This window comes from Papio anubis, chromosome 15 (assembly GCF_008728515.1).
Source record: "Papio anubis isolate 15944 chromosome 15, Panubis1.0, whole genome shotgun sequence".
In the NCBI taxonomy this organism is placed as follows: Eukaryota; Metazoa; Chordata; class Mammalia; order Primates; family Cercopithecidae; genus Papio; species Papio anubis.
This window is the reverse complement of record NC_044990.1, coordinates 28,143,083-28,158,604: the sequence shown is the minus strand read 5'-3', so window position 1 is coordinate 28,158,604 and position 15,522 is coordinate 28,143,083. Positions and strand designations below refer to the sequence as shown.

The 15,522-nt window shown below is 38.6% G+C and overlaps 1 protein-coding gene across 2 annotated transcripts in view; it reads left to right on the top strand.

Annotated features, from left to right (window-relative positions):
- The window catches only part of KPNA3 (karyopherin subunit alpha 3), a 96,308-nt gene that overhangs the window by 37,233 nt on the left and 43,553 nt on the right, over nucleotides 1-15,522 (top strand). For both annotated transcript variants that reach the window (XM_003913887.4, XM_017951247.2), the window contains exon 2: nucleotides 9,501-9,545. In XM_003913887.4, coding sequence (XP_003913936.3) covers nucleotides 9,501-9,545 — 45 coding nt within the window. The remainder of the gene's footprint in view (nucleotides 1-9,500; nucleotides 9,546-15,522) is intronic.

The window sequence follows — 15,522 nt, the reverse complement described above, 5'->3', positions numbered from 1 at the left end:
TCAGCCTCCCGAGTAGCTGGGACTACAGGCGTGTGCCACACCCAGCTAATTTTTGTGTTTTTAGTAGAGACGGGGTTTCACCATGTAAGTCAGGATGGTCTCAATCTCTTGACCTCGTGATCCGCCCACCTCGGCCTACCATAGTGCTGGGATTACAGGAGTAAGCCACCGCACCCAGCCAGGATTGTTTTCTTTCTTTTGCGTCTATATGCCTTTTACTTTATTTTCTTGCCTTATTTTACTGGCTAGAACTTCCTATGTTGAATAATACTGGTGAGAATGGACACCATTTTCTTGTTCTCAATCTAGGGAAACAGTGTTCAGACTTTCACCACTAGAATGTTAACTCTAGGCTTTTATTTTTCTGAGTGTTTTTACTGTAAATGGATGTTGAATTTTGTCAAATTTTTATCTGCATTGAATAATATAATCCTTGATTTGTCTTCATTAGCCTATTAGTATGGTTTATATTGATTGATTTTCAAATACAGAACCAGCCTTGTATCCCTAGAGTGAAGTCGTAGTATAGTGAATTCTAGTTGGTAACATTTTGATAAGAATTTTTGCATCTGCAGTGATTGAGATATGGGCCTGCAGTTTCTTTTCTTCTTCTTCTTCTTCTTCTTCTTCTTTTTTTTTAAATGCTGTCTTGTCTGGTTTTGTTATCAGGTAATTTTGTAATTAGCTTCATAAAGTGAATTGAGAAGTGTATCCCATCTGTTTTTTGGAGAGATTATATAAAATTGGTGTTAGTTCTTCTTTAGGCATTTGGAAGAATTCTCTAGTTAAACCATCCAAACCCTGAAGGGAAGTTTTAAAATTATAAATATAATCATCTTAATAGTTACAGACTTACTCAAATTAGGTATTTCATATTGAGTGAGGTGTGATAGTTCTTGCTTTTTGAGGCATTGGTCCATTTCATCTAAATTGTCAAATTTATGTGTGTAGAATTGTTTGTAGTTTTCCCTTGTTCTTTTGATGTCTGCAAAGTCTGTAGTGATAGTACCTTTTTCATTTCTAATATAATTTCTGCACTTTCTCTCTTTTTTTGGCCAGTCTTGTGTTAATTTTACTGATTTTTTTTTTTTTTCTTTTAAGAACTAGGTTTTTGTTTCATTAATTTTCTCTACTTTTTTGTTTTCAGTTTCATTGATTTCTGTTTATTAATTCCTCCTACTTGTTTTCGGTTTGTTTTGCTTTTTATGTTGTAGGCTGTTGAAGCTGGGAGTTTTGTTTATTGGTTTGACTTTCTCTCTTTCCTAATGTTTGCATTAGGTGCTTTAAATTTCTCTCTCAGCACTGCTTTAACCTCTTTCTGCTCTACTCTCCTTCAGCATCTGATGTGATGCAATTTCCTTTTCTCACCAGTTAATAGTTAATAAGGCAATCAGTACACTTTGTTGTTTTTTTGTTTTTATTTTTCTTGAGATGGAGTCTTGTTCTGTCACCCAGTCTGGAGTGCAGTGATGTGATCTCGGTTCACTGCAGCCTCCCCCTCCCAGGTTCAAGCGATTCTCTGCCTCACCCTCCTGAATAGCTGGGATTACAGGTGCACACCACCACACCCGGCTATTTTTTTGTATTTTTAGTACACCATGGTACACCACCATGTTGGCCAGACTGGTCTCGAACTCCTGGCCTCAAGTGATCCACCCGCCTCAGCCTCCCAAAGTGCTGGGATTATAGGTGTGAGCCACTGTACCCAGCCCACTTACTCTGTATTTCACATACATGTTTTGTCTTCCTCTTGAACTTTGTGTCTACATTGTCAGGGCATGTAGCAGTTAAATACTATATTTTATCCCTTATAACAGTGGTTCCCAACCTTTGTGGCACCAGGGACCATTTTCATGGAAGACAGTTTTTCCGTGAATGGCTGGTGGGGGAGGATGGTTTTGGGATGAAACTGTTACACCACAGATCATCAGGCATTCGTTAGATTCTCATAAGGAGCACACAACCTAGATCCCTCACATGCTCAGTTCACAACAAGGTTTGTGTTCCTGTGAGAATCTAATGCCAACCCTGATCTGACAGGAGGTGGAGCTGAGGCCCTAATGCTCACTTCCTGCTGCTGTGCAGCCCACCTCCTAGTAGCCCATGGACTGACTGGCACCAGTTCGCGGCCCAGGGATTGGGGATCCCTACCTTAGTTCTACAGGTAAATAAATTCAGTGCTCACAGTCACCTTGTATCAGTGTCTCTCCAGTTACTTTGGTTGTGTGGTGACCATTCTCTATTAAATTCTTCAGGAAGTGGTCATATAAACAGTAGTCCTTGAGTTGTGTTCATAACAGTTGTTTTGCCACTTGTATGCTTTAAATTTAGTGGCTTTGACTGGATATAAAGTCCTTGATTCACATTTTCAGTATTTTTTGCCTGATGTCCAGATGCATTTTTCTTTTATTTGCTTTTTGGAAGTCCGTTAGTTTTACTTGTATATGTCTCAGTGTTGGTTTTTCTGGATGGATTCCCCCGGTACTTGGGTGTACTTTCAGTATTTCAGTTCAAGTCTTCTAATTTCAGGAAGTTTTTCTTGATTTATAGTTTTAAGTATTTGCTCTGTTTCATTCCTTCGGTTTTCTTATTTGAGGACTCTTTATTATATGAACTTAAAATCTAAGTGCCTTTATTGTCACTTCTTTCTGATAATTTTCACCTTCATTTCTGATTACAGTTTTTTTTCTTTATATAGTCTGTTTCTCTTAAGCATTATCTGTTGCATACTGGCTCTTAAGATTGCTCTTGGCTAGGTTCCTTTCTGAAATACTTTTTTCCTTTATTTCTGATCCTTTTTTGATTGCTAGGACCTCATTTCTGAGTTTTTCTAATTCTGACTGATAATGTTCTTTCAGATTTTCTATCATTTTCTAGGACAGTTTTGATCAGTTTTGTGTGTATGTCTTTTCAGTAGGCTTTCAATAGCATCACTCTGTTTCCTGTTCTCTCATTTCTTATAGCATGGGCTTCAACGCCAGTCCTTTCCTGTCCATTTTTTGATAGATTTTCCTGAACTTTTAAGAGCAAGAAGTGGGTCAGGATAGTCTTTCTAGTTTCACCATTCAAGATCTTTTTCTTCTGTTGTATGTTACAAGATTTTTTTTTTTTTTTTTTTTAACGGAGGTGGCATTGGCATCCTGTTTTCTGAGGTCTGGCTCTGTTCATTGTAGGACATTGTCCAGGAAGAGGACTTTAGTTCTTTGATTTTGAGTCTAGCTCCATCATACTTTACAGTGTTGGTGTGTGCAAAAGATCCCTTCCATTTGCAACTGTTCTCAAGTTGCCTTTCCAAAGTCTCTAGTCATTCATGATTTGGGAGTTTTCTTGTTCTCAGGGTCTTCAATTACCCCATAACTTCTGCCCTTCCATTGTCTTCTGCATATATGCTGGTACCATATGAGTCCTGTAGCTGGTGATTTAACCAGACCCTGCTTGTATTTGAGAATTTGTTGGAATACTTTGTCTCCCAACCTTGTAGGTGTTGTTTGTTTGCTTGTTTTGGGGACAGGGTCTCTATCACTCAGGCTGGAGTGTAGTGGTATGATCATGGCTCACTGCAGCCTTGACCTTCTGGGCTCAAGCCATTTTCTTGCCTCAGCTTCCTGAAGAACTGGGACCACAGGTGCACACCACCACATCTGGCTAATTTTTGATTTTTTTGTAGAGACAGAGTCTCACTGTGTTGCACAGGCTGGTCTCAAATTTCTGGGCTCAAGCAATACTCCCGCCTCAGCCTCCCAAAGTTCTGGGATTACAGGCGTGAGCCATTGTGCCTGGCCCTCTTGTAGGTTTTGTCTGTGTCGTTTGAGTTTGGCTATTCTGATGACATTTTTTTGGGTGGGGCAGGGGATGCCAAGAGATGAAAAAAATCATTGACACATCTTATTCGAGAGAAAGATAATGCAGGTTTTGCATTTTAAAAAGAATCCCCCGGCTGCATTGTGGAAAATTGATTCAGGGCATGGAAGAAGACTGCTTAGGCCATTTTAGTAGTCCAGATTAGATGATGGTGCCTTACTCTTAGATAGTGGCGGTGGAGCTGGAAGGTTTGAATCCTGTTTTGGTGAATTGTTTGATTTCAAAGGACTGAAAGAGTGAGTAGACAGGGATAGTCTTCCAGGATTGGTCTCTTGCAACTATTTGGATGGTTGTATAGTTTCCTGGCATTAGGAGTATTGACAGGAGAGGAGATGTGGGGATCTTTTTGGTGAGGGTGTTAGGAAGGGAACAAGTATATTAGTTTTAAGCATACTGAGTTTGAAGCCTTAAAATAATCTCTCTTCCAGCCCCTAACATACATATGCACATATTTTAATTGTTTTGGGAGCCTTTTTCTGTCCCTCTGATTATATCTCCTTTTGATACAAAACTTAACATTTACTTTCCTATCTCAAGCTTCACCCTTTTTTTTTTTGAGACAGAATCTCACTCTGTTGCCCAGGCTGGAGTACAGTGGCGCACTCTTGGCTCACTGCAACCTCTGCCTCCCAGGTTCAAGCAATTCTTATGCCTCAGCCTGTTGAGTAACTGGGATTACAGGCATGCGCCGCCATGCCCAGCTAATTTTGATATTTTTAGTAGAGATGGGGGTTTCACCATGTTGGCCAGGCTGGTCTCGAACTCCTGACTTCAGGTGATCTGCCTGCCTCTGCCTCCAAAGTGCTGGGATTACAGGTGTGAGCCACTGCGCCCGGCCAGCTTAACACATTTTTATCACTCATTATTACTCTCATTTCCACTAGACCAGGTGTTGGCAAACCTTTTTTTTTTTTTTTTTTTTTTTTGCCAAGGCAGGGTCTCACTCTGTTGCCTAGGCTGAAATGCAATGGCACCATCATGGCTCCCTGCACCCTTGACTTCCTGTGCTTAAGCAGTCCTCCATCTCAGCTCCCCTGAGTAACTGAAACTGTAGTTGCACACATGAGCACAATGAGATGCTACCTCTACAAAAAATGAAAAATCAACTGAGTGTGGCTGTGCTTAAGTGATCCTCCTGCCTTGGCCTCCAAAAGTGTTGGGATTACAGGCGTGAACCACTGCACCTAGCCTGCTAACTTTTCCTTAAAAGGACAAATAGTAAATATTTTAGCATTTGAGGGCAAAAAGGCAAAAATAAGAGCATGATGTAGGTACTTAATATCATTTATAATGTAACCACTTAAAAAATGTAAAAACCGTTCCTGTTGTGACGTACAAAAACAGCCTGCCAGATTTGATACACAGGCTATAGTTTGCCGATCCCTGTGCTAGAATGTGAATTCTGTACTTGCTTCCTAGTTGGCAAATGTATTGCCCGATTTATTTTAAATGTATTGAGTAAATTTTTGTTGAATGGGTGAATGACTTATAGATTAGGAGCTTAAGAGACAGTGGACTAAAAATAGATACTTGAGAGTGGTCATGAAACAGTAATTGCAGACATGAGGGTAGATGAGATCACTTGGGAAGAATATAAGGGAGAATATAAGGGAATCCATCTTTTTCTTTAATTTAAACAAAGAGCATAATAAGTCACGACTAACTCAGAGGCACTTATATCATGTATAGTAGTCAGTACCTCTTCTTAACTGACCTAAGTGAGTTTGGCCATTTACACTCATGATTCTTTTGGGTGAATAAGTGGTCTTTAATTATTAGAGATAGGTGAGCGTAATAGATACTTTCGCCTTTGAAGTTTTGCTATTAATGAGTTATATACGCAAGTCTTAGAATTCTGCTACATATATAAACACGTATTAGTAAACAGTCACAAAAGTCACACAGTTTGTTTCATGCGTATAGTACTTTTAGACTGGAGATGACCACCTTGTAAGAAAACTTCAGCCCTAAGCAGATACCATAATGTTCTGACTAGGATTAGGTGATACAGTTCTCTAAGAAGAGATGGAACACAGGATCAAGGGGGTTTCTAGACACAGAAACTTCTCTGAAGTTGAGCTGTAGGGCCTGCCAGATTCTTAGACCCCAAACAAGTAAGAATCAAGTGCCTGCATTTCTAGTCAATTCCTGTATCTTGAATAACAGTTCTACTTTAGCCGTAAAAATCTATTTCCAACTTTCCTTATGTAGATTATCAAACCAGTGTCTATAAATTGAGATGTTCATTTTCGAAGCACTTATTACCTGGGAGCTAACTCCTGTTTAGGTGTATTTAAAATGTTAAATTAATCACCACTTAAGTGTGGTTTCCTAATTTAGTGTGGTTCTTCAGAATTTAACTCACCAATTCTTTCTATACAGAAATACCTGAGTGTGAATTAAGATGGTAGAGCAGAAAATCATATTTTGGAGCAGATATGCTACCTGGGTCTTTTTGTTATGCATCATCTTACAATAATTCATAAATAAGTGTTGCAAATATTGCAATGAAAATATTTTTCTTTGCAGTTATAGGAACAATTGGAGTAAATATTCATTTAGGTAAAATTTTTAACAGTGGTAGAGTTCTAATCTTCCAGTGAATAAAGATAGCTTACAGAGTTATCAAATAACACTTCATTAATGTTGGTATTTGAAGATTGTTCGACATTCGTTGTCATTTTTATGAATTTATGCATAAGACATTCTCTCTATTAATAGTACTAAAGTCACAATATAGAAACATACTAAGTATAGAATTAAATTCAATGCTCTTTCTAGCGTTGAACCTTATTAGGCATAATAGTTTTTATCAGTGTATCATTCCATCACATGAAATGAATATGACTAATTTGAATTTTGTTTGGCAGTTTTGTTTATATTTAATATATGTCTCTATTTAACTGTAAGTTTATATCTAGATTATTTCAGTATACTTAGCAAACTTTATAATTTGAATTTTATGAGATTTTTTTCCTTAAGAAGATCACTGTGGTTTTAGAAAGAGATATCACAAGAATTATTAAATAAAATATAGCGTACTGAATCTGGCAGTATATTAAAAGAATAATATACCGTAACCATATAGCCTTTATTCCAAGAATGTAAGGATGTAACCATGCTTATATGTATAATAAAAGAATCCATTATATCAGTGTGTGTTGTGGGAAGTCAGGGACCCTGAACAGAGGGACTGGCTGAAGCCGTGGCCGAAGAACATAAATTGTGACGATTTCATGGACATTTATTAGTTCCCCAAATTAATACTTTTATAATATCTTACACCTGTCTTTACTGCAGTCTCTGAACATAAATTGTGACGATTTCATGGACACTTACCACTTCCCCAATCAATACCCTTATGATTTCCTATGCCTGTCTTTACTTTAATCTCTTAATCCCATCATTTTAGTAAGCTGAGGAGGGTGAATGTTGCCTCAGGACTCTGTGATGATTGTGTTAACTGCACAAATTGTTTGTAGAGCATGTGTCTTTGAACAATATGAAATCTGGGCACCTTGAAAAAAGAACAGGATAACAGCAATGTTCAGGGAACAAGGGAGATAACCTTAAATTCTGACTGCTGGTGAGCTGGGCAGAACACAGCCGTATTTCTCTTCTTTCAAAAACAAATAGGAGAAATATCGCTGAATTCTTTTTCTCAGCAAGGAACATCCCTGAGAAAGAGAATTCGCCCCTGAGAGTAGGCCTCTAAAATGGCCGCTTTGGGGCTGGCTGTCTTGTACGGTCAAAGACAAAGGGATGAAATAAGCCCCAGTCTCCTGAAGTGTTCCCAGGCTTATTAGGATGAGGAAATTCCCGCCTAATAAATTTTGGTCAGACTGGTTGTCTGCTGTCAAACCCTGTCTCCTGATAAGATGTTATCAATGACAATGTATGCCTGAATCTTCATTAGCAATTTTAATTTTGCCCCGTCCTGTGGTCCTGTGATCCTGTGATCTCACCCTGCCTCCATTTGCTTTGTGGTATTTTGTTATTACCTTGTGAAGCATGTGATCTCTGTGATCCACACCCTATTCGTGCACTCCCTCCCCTTTTGAAAATCGCTAATAAAAACTTGCTGGTTTTACGGCTCAGGGGGCATCACGGAACCTGCCGACATGTGATGTCTCCCCCGGACACCCAGCTTTAAAATTTCTCTCTCGTACTCTTTCCCTTTCTCAGACCAGCTGACACTTAGGGAAATAGAAAAGAACCCACGCTGAGTATCAGGGGTGGGATTTTCCCCAATAAGTATGTTAGAGGGGAGATATATATTATTTCAGTGTTTCCCCATAAGGCATGCCTCTTAATAAACTCAGAAGGATATCTTACCTTTTGATACAAAACATCTATCTCAAACTTATTTTTATTTTCATGTTTTTAAGGCCATGCCAATGAATTTACTTTTTAAAAATATGAATCATTAGAGATATAATTCATTGATTGAAAGCATCAGAAACCATCTATGGCTGACTTAAGCAAAACCATAGTTTATTGGAAGAATGTAAGGTAGTTCATAAGGTGAGTAGAGAAATGGAAGAACTGGGAATTGAGCAAGTCAAGGATACAGGCATTATTTACTACCTTGTCCAAAATTCTTCCTTTGGAATTTAATGTGCCTTTTTTTCCCTTTCTCCTTAAGATTCAGAATTATAGAAGAGATAATTCTGTTAGTGTAGTTGAGTCTCGTGACCTATTTAAGCTAGGAAAGAGTGAGCCACTTAGGTCTCATTAAGACTTCAGGATGGGAAGGATATAATTCCCCAAAGATGACTGGGTACAATTAGGGCAGGAAAATGGGTCCTAGGCAGCCAAGTCCCACCTTCTACAAAATTAACCAACAGATATCCAGTAAAATACAGAATTTGGCTTTTTAACAAATTGTAGCTCATCATTTAAAGTATAAGATGTGTTAGTCATTGAGATATTATACATTTCTTCTTTCTTTCTTATTTATTTATTTTTTGAGACAGAGTCTTGCTCTGTCACCCAAGCTAAAGTGCAGTGGCATGATCTCAGCTTACTTCAACCTCTGTCTCCCAAGTTCAAGCGATTCTTGAGCTTCAGCCTTCAGCAGTAGCTGGGACTACAGGGGCATGCTACTGCACCCAGCTAATTTTGATATTTTTAGTAGAGATGGGATTTTGCCATGTTGGCCCTGGTCTTGAACTCCTGGCCCCAAGTGATCCTCCAGCCTCCTAAGGTGCTGGGATTACAGGTGTGAGCCACTGCACCCAGCCAAGATTAAATTACTTCTAACTCAAATATCTTGAGTTTTTTTTTGTTTGTTTTTTGTTTTTTTTGGGAGATGCAGTCTTGCTCTGTCTCCCAGGCCTGGAGTGCACTGGCGCCACCTTGGCTTGCTGCAACCTCTGCCTCCCGGGTTCAAGCAATTCTCCTGCCTCAGCCTCCCAAGTAGCTGGGATTACAGGTGTCTCATTTTTGTGTGTTTTTAGTAGAGACTGGGTTTTACCTTGTTGGCCAGGCTGGTTTTGAACTCCTGACCTCAAGTGATTTGCCCGCCTTGGCCTCCCAGAGTGCTAGGATTATAGGCGTGAGCCACTGCGCCCAGTTGAGATCTTTATATACTAGCAGTATCCATATTTTGATACATCTGTAATCTTTTTCTTTTCTAGACAATGCGAAGACATAGAAATGAAGTGACAGTGGAACTGCGGAAGGTAAGGTTGATTTACATTTAAATAAAAGTAATTAGATTTTTCTGATGTTAAAATTCTGTGTATCTTGAATAATGAAAATACTGTGGCAAATTCGTGGTCATCCCTAAAATCACACATCACTGGATACTTTATCATGGTACTTATTTGTAATAACTTTCATTTACTGAGGGTAGTAAGCCCTGTGTGAAGCACTTTACCATCACTGAAATTTCATAACATCTGATGAAGTTAGATACTTTTTCTTTGACATCCTCTTTCTGTAGGCTTCCTCTCCCTTTCCCTGTGTAAAAGTTATACATACTTGTTTAAGATGCTTTAGATAAATAAATAAAAGTAGAAAAACCTTGTATTTTCGTAACTGAAAGCAACTGTTATTAAAATTTATTATATTTTCTTCCATTACTTTTGGAGGATCTTAGAGTTACCTTCATCAGATTGTGTTTTCTTTTTTCTTTTTTCTTTTTCTTTTTCTTTTTTTTTTTTTTTTGCGACGGAGTCTTGCTCTGTCGCCCAGGCTGGAGTGCACTGCAAGCTCCGCCTACCGGGTTCACGCCATTCTCCTGCCTCAGCCTCCCGAGTAGCTGGGACTACAGGCGCCCGCCACCTCGCCTGGCTAGATTTTTGTATTTTTTTTAGTAGAGACGGGGTTTCACTGTGGCCGGGCGCGGTGGCTCAAGCCTGTAATCCCAGCACTTTGGGAGGCCGAGACGGGCGGATCACGAGGTCAGGAGATCTTTTTCTTTTTTTGAGACAACGTTTCACTCTGTGCAGGTTGGAGTGAAGTGGTGTGATCTTGGCTCACTGCGAGCTTGACCTCCCAGGTTCAAGTGGTCCTCCCACCTCAGCCGGCTGAGTATCTATGAATAAAGGCACACCACCACACCCAGCTAATTTTGTTTATTTTTTGTAGCGACTAGGTCTCACTGTGTTGCCTAGACTGACCTTGAATTCCTGGACTCAAACAATTCTCCTTCTCCTGGGATTACAGGCATGAACTATCATGCCTGGCCCAAATTTTGTATTCATGTGAACACATTTTATTTGAAACATATTTAAATTGCTAATCAAGAAAATAATAGTGAATTCTCTTTCTATACACGTATCTTTTTTTTTTTTTGAGGCAGGGTCTTGCTTTGTTGGCCAGGCTGAAGTGCAGTGGTGCAATCTTGGCTCACTGCAACCTCTGCCTCCCAATTCATGCCGTTCTCCTGCCTCAGCCTCCCGAGTAGCTGGGACTACAGGCACCTGCCACCTTGCCCAGCTAATTTGTTGTATTTTTAGTAAAGACTGGGTTTCACCATATTAGCCAGAATGGTCTCGATCTCCTGACCTCGTGATCTGCCCGCCTCAGCCTCCCAAAGTGCTGGGATTACAGGCGTGAGCCACTGCACCTGGCCTATACACATATCTTTTAAAAAATAAATTAAAAACTTATTTCACATCTTTGATTTTTGTCTTAGGTTAGACTTTTCCTCATCTAATTCACTCCTAAAACTCCTCCCTATATTAAATTACCATCTTGGGCTGGGTGCGGTGGTTCACGCCATCATTCCAACACTTTGGGAGGCTGAGGCAGACAGATCACCTGAGGTCAAGAGTTCAAGACCAGCCTGGCCAACGTGGTGAATCCCTATCTCTACTAAAAATACAAAAATTAGTTGGGTGTGGTAGCATGCACCTATAGTTACAGCTACTCGGGAGGCTGAGGCTGAAGAATTGCTTGAACCTTGGAGGCAGAGGCTGCAGTGAGCCAAGATCGTGCTACTACACTCCAGCCTAGGTGACAGAGCAAGACTCTGTCTCAAAAAAAAAAAAAAAAATCAAATAAAAAAAAATTACCATTTTGAAACTTTTCAGTTGTAGGGAGAAGGAAGGAGGTCTTGATTCTGAAAGTACACATTCTCTTAGAGTCACTAGAAATAGACTTGTGCATTTATTATTTAATAATTATTTTAAATACATGCTTTGCTTCATACACTGGCTAGGTAGCTCTTCAAATCTGTAAAGTTTTAAAACAGTATTGCCAGAAGCCCATTTTAACTACATTTATAAGGTCTTCATCAGAAATGCGTTTAGTTATTCAACCAAGCATTACCATTTGAGCAATTGTCTCATGGAGATGAACACTAGATAAATAATCACATAACCAAATATATCCTTACAAATTGTGAATGATGCCATGGAGGAAAAATAGCCATGAAAGTTAACAGAGTGAGGTTTTTTAAAAATTGGACATTCAAAGGTGATTTGTCTGAAGAAATAACATTTAAGCTGAAACCTGTAGGATAAATTGGAAATAGCTTATTTTTTCTAAATGTTTAATAAATAACCATATTTTGAATTTTTGCCAATCAGTGTCATGCTTATTGGTATAGTATATAGTTCCTGACATCCATTCTTCTGTACCCTTTCCCCATCCCCTTTTTAAAATTAAATTTTGAAAATACTAAGAGTTGTATTATGTACTTACTAAATTTCAAAAAGTTCAGTAGAATATTTTCTATGTAATTAGCCCAGTAGCTCCAAAATTAGAAAATTAACAAGGAAGATCATTGTTTTATTTCATTCATCAATGGATTAAAAGCTAATATGATAGAGACAGAATTATTTTATGTCTATTATCTATTAATGTAATCATCGATCATTTTGTATATTAATAAACATTAACATAAGCTTAAAAAATACTTGCTAATTCCAGTTCCCTGTCAACTCCTTTATGAACACAACAATACCTTGGTAATCATATTCGCAAGTTCTTTCAGATCTTTGGGTCATTTAGACCAGAGAGATGAGTTAAGCTTTAGCTTAATAAAGTAAGGTGAGTTTTTCCCAGTCTTAACACTTTAAACTTTTTTTCTTTTTCACATTTTGTTGACATACAACATACATACAAAAAGTCCACACATTGTAAGTATCCAGCTTGATGAATATTTGTAATGTGAACACATGTATGTAACCACCAGCTCCTGGATCAAAAAAGAGAATACCCCAGGGCCTCTTTCTAGGCATTAGTTATCCCCAAAGGTAACCATTATTACTGCAATAGAAGTAAAATTGGAATTAAGCAATTAGTATTTATTGCCATCTGTTAACATTACACCGTCTGCCCCCAGATACGGGCCCTTACTTTTCCTTAACTTTTTGTGCTTGCAATTCCACTTTAAAACTTTTGTATTAGTTCTAATATTCAGAAGCCTCCTCTAGTTTAATCATTTTAGCCCCTCTAATGTGCTTATAAATCTGTGCTACTAATTTATATTTATATTTGGTTACTTGATCCTCCTGTTGTTGTGCCGCCTTCTCTAATTTATAGAACTGAAAATTCTTGCTTGTCAGAGCGTATCTTTTTAAATATTCACTTTAGTTGCCTTAGAGCAACTAAGGCGTGAGCCACTGCACCCGGCCTGAAGTTTTAAGACAACTTAGTTGCCTTAGAGCTTGTGCCCTTTCTTTTTTTCTGGATAACATTATTTCCTTTCAAGTTACTATGGTTCCATTTCTGAAAATACTTGTAGTAGGACCAAAAATGAAATTAACTAAAGAAATCTCAAGCAATTTCTTATTTCAAATTTAAAAATTCCCCAAGAAAGCAGTAGAAAGCAAACTTTTCCTGAAACAACGCCTAAAGTTTATTCAGACAAAACTTACTTGATTTTGATGTGATTTTACAGAGATGTGGAGAGCTCTTCAAGAGAAGATTCCTCCACTCTTTATGGTGAGAGTATCTGTCCCTGATTCCAGGCCTTGCTCTCTCTCTTGCTCCATTGAGGAGAGAATCACATTGTTTTTATTTAGTGACATTGAGATTCTTGAAACCAAAAGAGAGCTAGTCCCCAGAGTTTCATTGAGAAATTGAACTAGAGGATATCATCGTCAATTATAACTCATTTTACTCCAAGGATATTTGAATATTTCATTTTCCCTTAGATTGTAAACTTCCAAAGTGCAGGTAATAACCACATTCACTATCCATCTACATCCCTCCACCCCAGCCTCCCAAATAACTCCTAAGTCTCTTCCTTAACCCATCTCAAAATGCCTAATCAAATTGTGTCTGTGTAGTTGATACTCATTAAGTGCTAATATTCAAGAATTAAATTTAATTATGATCTCTAAAAATATGCACTTATATTTAAGTCATGTATTGAAGTTTTTTTGTTGTTTTTTTAATTGAGACGGAGTCTTGCTCTGTCACCTAGGCTGGAATGCAGTGGCACAATCTCGGCTCACTGCAAACTCTGCCTCCTGGGTTCACGCCATTCTCCTGCCTCAGCCTCCCGAGTAGCTGGGACTATACTCGCCCACCACCATGCCTGGCTAATTTTTTTTTTTGTATTTTTCAGTAGAGATGGGGTTTCACCATGTCAGCCAGAATGGTCTCGATCTCCTGACCTCGTGATCCACCCGCCTCGGCCTCCCAAAGTACTGGGATTACAGGCGTGAGGCGCCGCACCTAGCCTGAAGTTTTAAGACAAATACTTTAGATATAGGCTGTGCTACTCAAAAGTCCTGATCTCTGTGACAAGTTAGGGAGCTTGTGCCAAAATGTAAAAGAAAGCACTGCTTCCTTCAAGAGAGTCCTTCTGACAGAAGTAAATGGAAAGATATCCCATGTTCATGGATTTGGAAGAATTCGTATTATTAAAATATCAGTACTACCCAAAGCGAGGTACAGATTCAGTATGATCTCTATCAACCTCTAATGTCATTTTTTCACAGAAATAGAAAAAAATACCTCTAAAATTTGTATGAAACCACAGAAGACCCCAAATAGCCAAAGCAATCTTAATGAACCCGGAAGCATCACACTAACTGATATGAAAATCTACTGTAAAGCTATAGTAATCAAAACAGCATGATAGTGACATAAACACACACACACACACAACAGTGGAACAGAACAGAGAGCCCAGAAATAAATGCACACATTTGTAGTTGGTTGATTTTTGACAAAGGTGCCAAGAACATGCAACAGGAAAGGACAGTCTTTTCAATAAATGATCTTGGGAAAACTGGCTATCTACATGCAGAAGAATGAGACCAGGCCCTTATTTCACACCATACAGAAAAATCAACTCAAAATAGATTAAAATGTAAACATAAGATGTGAAACTGTAAAACTACTAGAAGAAAACACAGGGGAAAATCTCCATAATATTGGTCTGGGCAATGTTTTCCTGAATATGACCCCAAAAACACAGACAACAAAACAAAAGCAGACAGATGCAGTTATATCAAATTTAAAAGGTTCTGCACAGCAAAAGAGACTATTAATAAAGAGAGAACCTATAGAAAATATTTGCAAACCATACATCTGATAAGGGGTTAATATTATATAAGGAATTCAACTCAATAGCAAGAAGACTAACCAATTAAAAAATGGGCAAGGGTTGGGCATGGGAGGCCAAGGCAGGCGGATCACAATGTCAGGAAATTGAGACCATCCTGGCTAACACGGTGAAACCCCATCTTTACCAAAAATACAAAAAAGTAGCCGGGTGTGGTGGCACTTGACTGTAGTCCCAGTTACTCAGGAGGCTGAGGCAGGAGAATTGCTTGAACCTGGGAGGCAGAGGCTGCAGTGAGTCAAGATCACGCCACTGCACTCCAGCCTGGGCGACAGAGCAAGACTCCATCTCAAAAAAAAGGGCAAAAGACCAGAATAAACATTCTCAAAACATAGAAATGGCTAATAGGTATACTAAAAATTATTCAACATTACTAATAATCAGAGAAATAAAATTAAAACTACTGTGAGATTTCATCTTCACACCTGTTGATAACCATTATCAAAAAGATGAAAGATAACACATGCTGGTGAGGATGTAGAGAAAAGGAAACTCTTGTACACTCTTGGTCAGAATGTAAGTTAGTACAGCCATTCTAGAAAAGCAGTATGGGAAAGTTCCTAAAAATAGAACTACCTTGTGATAAAGCAGTCCCACTACTGTGTATATATCCAAAGGAAAAATGAAAC